This window comes from Solanum pennellii, chromosome 1 (assembly GCF_001406875.1).
Source record: "Solanum pennellii chromosome 1, SPENNV200".
Taxonomy (NCBI): Eukaryota; Viridiplantae; Streptophyta; class Magnoliopsida; order Solanales; family Solanaceae; genus Solanum; species Solanum pennellii.
Genome location: NC_028637.1, coordinates 98,128,227 through 98,138,006, shown reverse-complemented (window position 1 = coordinate 98,138,006; position 9,780 = coordinate 98,128,227). Strand labels below are relative to the sequence as shown.

General features: G+C 27.0%; 1 protein-coding gene across 1 annotated transcript; it reads right to left on the bottom strand.

Annotated features, from left to right (window-relative positions):
* Positions 1–570: 570 nt before the first annotated feature.
* On the bottom strand, positions 571–4,314 carry LOC107028598 (calcium and calcium/calmodulin-dependent serine/threonine-protein kinase-like). The gene is made up of 8 exons (XM_015229730.2): positions 3,867–4,314; positions 2,735–3,040; positions 2,153–2,207; positions 1,965–2,075; positions 1,643–1,878; positions 1,354–1,561; positions 1,020–1,079; positions 571–902 (listed from the first exon to the last, which is right to left on the bottom strand). The coding sequence occupies exons 1-8, from the start codon at positions 4,265–4,267 to the stop codon at positions 726–728; spliced, it is 1,554 nt and encodes a 517-aa protein (XP_015085216.1). The 5' UTR covers positions 4,268–4,314; the 3' UTR covers positions 571–725.
* Between the last annotated feature and the right edge of the window lie 5,466 nt (positions 4,315–9,780).

Genomic DNA, 9,780 nt, shown 5'->3' with positions numbered 1-9,780 from the left:
CTTCTTCATCACACAAGCTTTTCTCTTCAGAAAAACCCTTCTTTTTGCCTTCATTCTAGATTATTTTTAGTATGATTGATCTTAATCTTACTATGACAGATTATTTAATTTTATAACAAGCACCGTCTTTAGAGTATAGTATATATAACAAGTGTAATAAAGAGAATTAGGAAAAATGTATAAGTAGTCCCAATCTATGTCCGAAATCACACATTTTTACTTTACTAAGTCAAAAAAAAAAGTGAAAAATTATTTATAAAACAAGTTCAGAAGTAATAGAATCTTAATACAGTATAAATATGTCTTTGAAATTTCAAGTATAATTCAGGAAATACTTATATATTTTCTCAAGAAAATATAGTATATTCAGATCTTATCTCTGCCTCAGAACCATAACTGGGTTGTTCCCAATAATCCTTTGAAAACTTGATAAAAAAGGGGGCCGAAACAATAATCATAACTGGGTTGTTCCCAATAATCCTTTGAAAACTTGATAAAAAAGGGGGCCGAAACAATAAGGATATAGTAACATAAAATAAAGGATAAAAAACTACATGCGATAATAGCTAGTAGTGAAAAAGAAAAATACATTTATATGTAGAATAAAGCTTCCCAATTAACTACTCATGTGAGTAGTGATAATAAAATGAAATGTGAAGAAAAGTTAAGAGATTATAAATATAATTAGTACAGTGTGGTACGTACAAATAATTAAAATATAATAATTAATTAGGACGAAGTGAGGATAGTACAACATCTTGAAGTGAACTATCTCTTTGCATAGCAGCTTTAAACTCATCAAAAGTGACTTTGCCATCACTATTTGCATCCATTAAATCAAATATCTCATCAAGTTTTCCAGCTTCTGTTATATCCAATGGAAGACAATCTTCAGGAAGTGCCTACAATATTTTCATCAAATTATTTAAATAAAAACGTACATTTTTGAGGATCACGTGAAAATACTAATAAAAAATTGTTTGACTCGCAAAATATAAGAAAAGGAATAGAATTATTACTCTCAACATGGATGCAACTTCTTCCTTGCTAATGCAGCCTGATCGATCAGTATCATACAACTGATTACAAAAAAAAATTGAAGTATCAAAATTAACATATAAATTATAATAAATATTCATTGAGGTGCAAATTAAATTACAATTGTATCATATATTGGTACCTCATAACATTAAATTGAAGTATTGAAAACACTTGAAAGCAAAATTATCAGTTTAGTTCCTAAACTGTCAGACGCTCTCAAAAATACTCATCTGTTTGACTAACTAAACTCATATACACCCTCGATGACACATTAAGTGACCTTAAACTCTTTTAGGAGCATGAGACTCGTACCTGAAAACATAGACGAAGTGCATCATCCCCTTGTGAATATTTGAGACTAGAGAAGCCACCAATTATCTCTCTCATATCAACCGTTCCATCACGATTGTGATCAAATAGATCAAATATCCTCTCTGCTAATCCCACTAATGATGTCATTTCCATTGCTTTTAACACCTCTTCAAACTCCAACAATGTTGCATTTTCTCCATTTTTGCATCTATATATACAATTACAACAAAACATAATAGTAACAAATTTCATAACGTATAGTAATAATAATAAATAATACTAAACTTACATTTTCTTGAAAATGTGACTCAATTTTTCTAATTCTTGAGGCTTGAGATCATATGATGAACCAACTAATTTCTTCAATTTTTTACTTCTCAAACTAAAACTACTGCTGAGAACACTAGCCATAGCTGCTGCACGAAACTTACGCCGCGCGTTGAAGCTTTGTAGACGAGATACAATCTCAGCGTCCGTTTCTTCTTCCTTTGCTAACTCTCCCCTCACCCATGCATCTTCAACTATCTACGTTATATCAGTTTACGTACACCTCAGCTAATTATTATTACATGTCATGAGCAGATCAAAAAATTATACCGTATATATAATACCTGTTGAGCAGTAGGCCTCATGTTGGGATCAACTTTTAAAAGATTGGAAATTAGTTGTTTTGCTGATGAAGATATATTCTTCCATGTTTTCTCATCAAAGCTAAATTGTCCCTGCATTAATTTGTTAAATTTTAATAGAGGAAAATAAATTAATTTTTTTATGTGAAATAATAGGAAGGGTGACTTACATTTAATATCATTTGTTGCTTTTGACGATTGGACGGTGCGAAGAAAGGTGGGTACCTGAAGTTATATTATATTTTATATTAATAAAACATCAATAACATGTGCTTTATATTATATATTTGTAATTTTCAATTTCGCTAGTGAAATTACACTAAATATTTTGCTATTTTGTGTCCATTGTTTCCCCTTAAGACTTTAAAGTTAGCTACTTCTAATATTGTCCTTAATGGGGGAAGGTATGAGTTAGGTTCCTTCATAATTATATAATGAGAAAATTTTAATAAATAATATGATGTATACAACATGTTAAACAATATAATAAAACAATGCACAATAATTGAGGTGGTTACTTAGTACCTAGGAAATCTATTCAAATTAATCTTTTTTCTTTGATATCGCAAAAAAATTCGTAATTGCTATTCTTTGGATGTTTAACTGATTTCTTACAAAGCTATAAGTACGTCTTCTTTAAGATATGAAATTTATAGTTTAAATATTTAAAATAAAACATGTTTATCTGCTATAATAATCTAAAATGATCTGATAGTACAAAAAATATTAATAATACGAATGTACGTACTAACCCGGAGAGAAGAATGTAAAGAATAACACCAAGTGACCAAATATCAGTCTTAGTAGTGATTTTATCCCTTGAAAGTGCTTCTGGTGAAACATAATCAATTGAACCAAATAAACCAACCACTGGATCTGCAAAATCCTCAAAAGAGCTAAGACCAAAGTCCATAATCTTTAATGGTGAATTCTCATCTTTGTTTAAAAATAAACAGTTTTCTGGTTTCAAGTCCCTATGAACTATGTTTGCCCCATGTAACGCCTCAAGTCCCTTAGCTATTTGTCTCACCACTGCAGCAGCCCTGGCCTCGTTATACCTGTTCAAAGCATTATCACGATATCAGAGTTACGTCCATATCTCAATTTTTATTTATTAATATTAGACTTTGTATTATATCGTCTACGTTTCAATTGACAAGCTTAGGTGTATGCAATATTGTTGAGTTTCCCACATCGAATATTCAGGAATGAGAAAATCAATTCTTAAGCACTCCTTGAACTCGACCTGTTATTTTTTTTTCCATTGATTTGTCAATTACGAATAAGGAAAGGGATAAAACAAAATTAATTCCAACCTTTCTATGAAACAAACATATGCACATTGCTGGGGTTCGACATCTATTATATATATCTAAAAAATAATTTGAGTCATATATAATAGTAATATTTTTCACCAAAGGAGGTTCGGATGAACCTCTAAGTATATGTTGCCTCCGCCCCTGATTTTATTTTTTACAATAGACGTATACAAGCCAAAATAAGATGAGATATTTTATTTTGCTCTTTATTAATAGGGGAATATTTGATATAATCACTCAAAAATAACTTAATTATGCTCTATAGTTATATCTTGCTAATTATGATTTGTGGCTACTTGTTGGAAGGACGAGAGAGGCGAGTGAAATTTGGAGAGGGAGGAGAGAGGCGAGAGAGTTTGGGAGAAGGAGGAGAGCGACGAATTGTATATGTAAATTTGTCAGATAATTATATATGTAACTGATATACATATGTATTTGTATATCTACCGTAGCGAGATTGTGAGATGGAGGAGAGAGACGAGCTAGAGAGACTAATTATATTTATATAAAACGAAGAAAAAAATAAAATTAAACTCTATATTGAGTCAAATGAATTAAAAAATACCTAGGTTGTCCGACAATCCGATCAAAAAGCTCCCCACCAGAACAAAGCTCCAATATAAGATGAACACCAAAAGAATCATCACAAACATCGTACAAATGAATAACATTAGGATGAGGAGAAACATCTTCAACGATCTTCCTCATAACTAACAATTCATTTGTCAATAAAGTATCACATATCAAACCTGGTACTACTCCCGACGACGACTTATTAATTTTAATGTTATTTTCTTTCTTCTCCGATGGTACTGGCTCGTACCGTCGGAGAGTCTTGATTGCAACAACTTCATTTGTTGTTCTGTTCTTTCCTCTCCTTACTACTGAAAATCCTCCTCGTCCTAAAATATCTGTCACTTCGTATTCATCACGTAAACTTGTTCTAATTACATCTAATCCTCCCATTTTTTATTTTTTTTTGAAGAACAAAGAGAGAAAATGTTGAGTTTTGATCTAATTGATTGATTAGAAAACACCTAATTACATCATTAATTAGACTAATTAATTATATAATTAATTGGCCGGGCGAGTGGGTATTATATAATATTGTGGGTCATGAAATGATATAAGCAAATGGCAACAAAGGAGAGAGGCTAACAAGAAGAGACACAATTGACTTAGTCAAAACTAATAATTTTTTTTAATTTATGTAACGTTGTTTTGTTTGACTTGATATGAAATTTAAGAATTGATTTTACTTTCTTTGTGGCTAATCATTTCGGTAAAAGAATTATTTTTAAAGTTATTCTCTCTGTCCAATGACACTAGCCCATTATTTATTTTGCACATTTGTTAAGAAAACTATAAATAGAAGGATAATTTTACTATGTCATGCTTTGAATAATAAATACGATATCTTGAATGTGACATTTGTTGGACATTCTAAAATAGTATAGTGGACGGTAATTGTTGGNCATTTGTTAAGAAAACTATAAATAGAAGGATAATTTTACTATGTCATGCTTTGAATAATAAATGCGATATCTTGAATGTGACATTTGTTGGACATTCTAAAATAGTATAGTGGACGGTAATTGTTGGAAGTAGTGAGTAATTCTTTCTAATTATAGAAATGTGACATTTTTTTAAAAAAATGAATTAAAAAGAAAATTGTGTCATGTAAATTAAGACGGAGGAAATAATATTGAGATTAGGTTAATTAAATCTCTTTGTTCTTGAGTACTGTAGAATAGGCTTGTACAGATTTTACTATTTTATTTTTTTTTAAATTTTGAGAGATTGGTATACGAATCAAAATATATTTATACATTGCTACACTATATATACTTTATTTATACATTTCAAAATTTAAAGCCTGAGCTATATTTGGCTACCCGATATTGACACTAGTCGAATTATTTTCTAACACTCGAAAACAATTTCTCAATTGTCACGAAGTAGTGATAAGATCTGTTGTTTTAATTTCTTCTAACACAATTAAGAAAGATGAAAACGGACCACCAAAATCCAAAAACAACCACATTAGATTAAATTTTTAGGGGAATCTATTAAACATTGATTGGAAAGTTTTGATTGTATAAAATAAATAATTGAAAATAATAACCGATTTGAATGATCTTTTACACTACACAATTATAAAATGCATCATCGTGGGCCAAAATTTGTTCTTTACCATCACCAGACCGTTGATGTTTCTTGATTTAAGACTTCATTCTTTTTATTAGTACTTTTTGCTTTTATTTTTTTGCAAAAATATCTAACTGAATTTGATCGATTTTTTAAACGAAAAAAGTTATCAAATTTTGTAGATTTCTTCAAAGAAAAATACTTGATTCTTAAACGATTGAGTCTGAAAGATCTTACATTTTCTACATTTTTATGCTAGAAAATACAGTCGTGCTTGATTACTATTGATAGAAAAAAATGAAAAATGACAAATTTTAAATTAATAGTTGGACGGTGAGTTTTCATTTTTTCAAAATAATCTAAATAATTTTCATTTTTTGAATTGTTTCCGACTAAACTCTTTACATTGAAAAGGTATATCAGTATTCAAGAGTAAAGTGTAATTTTTCTTAATGAGAAGAGGAATTAAAACAATAACTATAGTAGAACGTGGAGGATATTTGACACCATTAAGAAATATGAAAATGGACCATCAAAGTCCAAACTAACCGCATTCAATTAAACTTTGAAAAATCTATCAAAAAATCTTAATTGATATAAAATAATAATTAAAAATACGAATCGATTCGATCGATTTCTTATATTGCAGAATTGTAAAATGCATTGTTGGGGTCAAACCCTAATCTTTACCACGGTTAGACCATTATTTTTTGTTGGCTTAAGACTTTCATTAAATAATGAATTATTTATACTCTATAAGCTCTTTTTTTTTTCTTCAAAAATAGTCAATCGAGTTCGGTTAGTTTCTTTAATGAAAAATAGAAATGAAGTTGCTCGAATTATGTAGATTTCTAAAAAAAATAAATTTACACGATATCATTAACATTGAACTCGATCAGTTTTACTTTTTTTAGATTTTTGTGCTGAACTCATGCCGTGTTTGATTAGTATTAGTAAAAAATACAAAAATATGACGAATTCAGATTCTTTGTTGTCGGTTTATTTTTATTTTTTTTAATAATTTAAATAATTATTATTTTTTTGTATTGTTTCTGATCAAACTCTTAGCTTTAAAATTTTTTTTATCATGTATTAAGACTAAAGTGCATTTTGTATTTATATTTTTTCTTGACGAGAAAAAAAACTAAAATGACATCAAAAATAGAATTCATAAGATGTTTGACATATATGTTAAACATACTTTTTAAAATAATTTTCATTTTTTCAATTGTCATTTTCTTGAAATGTTTCCAACTAAACTCTTAAAGATAAAGAAATATACTATATACTCAAGAGTAAAGTACATTTTTTATTTATTATTTTTCCTAAAATGAGAAGAAAAAACTAAAACAACGATTAAATAAAACGCATAGAATATTTGACGAATAAACATACTTTTTACAAACTTAAAAGATCATAACTGCTTAAATGTTTCATTGTTTTTGTTACTATGATAATGGATTATTTATACTCTTTAAGCTCTTTTTTTTTTTTGCAAAAATAGTCAATCGAGTTCGGTTGGTTTGTTTAATGAAAAATAGAAAATGAAGTTGCTCGAATTATGTAGATTTCTAAAAAAATAAATTTACACAATATTATTAACATTGAACTAGATCAGTTTTATGTTTTTTAGATCTTTGTGCTGAACTCATGCCGTGTTTGATCAGTATTAGTAAAAAATACAAAAAAATATGACGAATTTAGATTCATTGTTGTCGGTTAATTTTTATTTTTTTTAATAGTTTAAATAATTATCATTTTCTTGAATTGTTTCTGATCAAACTCTTAACATTAAAGAACTTTATCATGTATTAGAGTAAGATGCATTTTGTATTTATATGTTTTTTTAATGGAAAAAACAACTAAAACAACATCAAAAATATAAAATTAAGATGTTTGACATATGCCAAACATACTTTTTTAAATAATTTTTATTTTTTCACCTTTTTTCGACTAAATCCTTCAAGAGTAAAGTACATTTTCTATTTATTATTTTTCTTAAAACGAGAAGAAAAAAACTAAAATGACGATAAAATAAAACACATAGAATATTTGACAACTAAACATACTTCTCGCAAACTTAAATGAGCATAACTGCTTAGATGTTTCATTATTTTTGTTACTATGGTAATGGATTATTTATACTCTATAAGCTCTTTTTTTTTTTCAAAAATAGTCAACCGAGTTCGGTTAGTTTCTTTAATGAAAAATAGAAAATGAAGTTGCTCGAATTATGTAGATTTCTAAAAAAATAAATTTACACGATATCATTAATATTGAACTCGATCAGTTTTACATTTTTTAAATCTTTGTGCTGAACTCATGCCGTGTCTGATCGGTATTAGTAAAAAATACAAAAATATGACGAACTTAGATTCTTTGTTGTCGGTTAATTTTTATTTTTTTAATAATTTAAATAATTATCAGTTTCTTGAATTGTTTCTGATCAAACTCTTAGCTTAAAAGAACTTTATCATGTATTAAGAGTAAAGTGCATTTTGTATTTATATTTTTTCTTAACGAGAAAAAGAACTAAAACGACATCAAAAATAGAATTCATAAGATGTTTGACATATGCTAAACATACTTTTTAAAATAATTTTCATTTTTTCAATTGTCATTTTCTTGAATTGTTTCCAACTAAACTCTTAAAGATAAAGAAATATATTATATATTCAAGAGTAAAGTACATTTTCTATTTATTATTTTTCCTAAAACGAGAAGAAAAAACTAAAACAACGATTAAATAAAACGCATAGAATATTTGACGAATAAACATACTTTTTACAAACTTAAAAGATCATAACTGCTTAAATGTTTCATTGTTTTTGTTACTATATATGATAATGGATTATTTATACTCTTTAAGCTCTTTTTTTTTTTTTTTGCAAAAATAGTCAATCGAGTTCGGTTGGTTTGTTTAATGAAAAATAGAAAATAAAGTTGCTCGAATTATGTAGATTTCTAAAAAAATAAATTTACACAATATTATTAACATTGAACTAGATCAGTTTTATGTTTTTTAGATCTTTGTGCTGAACTCATGCCGTGTTTGATCGGTATTAGTAAAAAATACAAAAAAATATGACAAATTTAGATTCATTGTTGTCGGTTAATTTTTATTTTTTTTAATAGTTTAAATAATTATCATTTTCTTGAATTGTTTATGATCAAACTCTTAACATAAAGAACTTTATCATGTATTAAGAGTAAAATGCATTTTGTATTTATATGTTTTTTTAATGGAAAAAAACAACTAAAACAACATCAAAAATATAAAATTAAGATGTTTGACATATGCCAAACATACTTTTTTAAATAATTTTTATTTTTTCAACTGTTTTCGACTAAATCCTTCAAGAGTAAAGTACATTTTCTATTTATTATTTTTCTTAAAACGAGAAGAAAAAAACTAAAACGACGATAAAATAAAACACATAGAATATTTGACAACTAAACATACTTCTCACAAACTTAAATGAGCATAACTGCTTAGATGTTTCATTATTTTTGTTACTATGGTAATGGATTATTTATACTCTATAAGTTTTTTTTTTTTCAAAAATAGTCAAGCGAGTTCGGTTAGTTTCTTTAATGAAAAATAGAAAATGAAGTTGCTCGAATTATGTAGATTTCTAAAAAAATAAATTTACACGATATCATTAACATTGAACTCGATCAGTTTTACATTTTTTAAATCTTTGTGCTGAACTCATGTCGTGTTTGATCGGTATTAGTAAAAAATACAAAAATATGACGAACTTAGATTCTTTGTTATCGGTTAATTTCTTTTTTTTAATAATTTAAATAATTATCAGTTTCTTGAATTATTTCTGATCAAACTCTTAGCATTAAAGAACTTTATCATGTATTAAGAGTAAAGTGCATTTTGTATTTATATTTTTTCTTAACGAAAAAAAGAACTAAAACGACATCAAAAATAGAATTCATAAGATGTTTGACATATGCTAAACATACTTTTTAAAATAATTTTCATTTTTTCAATGTCATTTTCTTGAATTGTTTCCAACTAAACTCTTAAATATAAAGAAATATGTTATATATTCAAGAGTAAAGTACATTTTCTATTTATTATTTTTCCTAAAACGAGAAGAAAAAACTAAAACAACGATTAAATAAAACGAATAGAATATTTAACAAATAAACATACTTTTTACAAACTTAAAAGATCATAACTGCTTAAATGTTTCATTGTTTTTGTTACTATGATAAATGGATTATTTATACTCTTTAAGCTCTTTTTTTTTTTGCAAAAATAGTCAATCGAGTTCGGTTGGTTTGTTTAATGAAAAATAGAAAATGAAGTTGCT

Bases quoted from the DNA above. Each gene is read 5' to 3' on its own strand.
- LOC107028598 (XM_015229730.2), bottom strand. From the start codon at position 4,267: ATGGGAGGATTAGATGTAATTAGAACAAGTTTACGTGATGAATACGAA. The intron at 2,208-2,734 runs GTTAGTACGTAC...ATATAACTTCAG, and splicing joins CTTTACATTCTTCTCTCCGG to GTACCCACCTTTCTTCGCAC. The intron at 1,562-1,642 runs GTAAGTTTAGTA...TTGTATATATAG, and splicing joins AGTCACATTTTCAAGAAAAT to ATGCAAAAATGGAGAAAATG.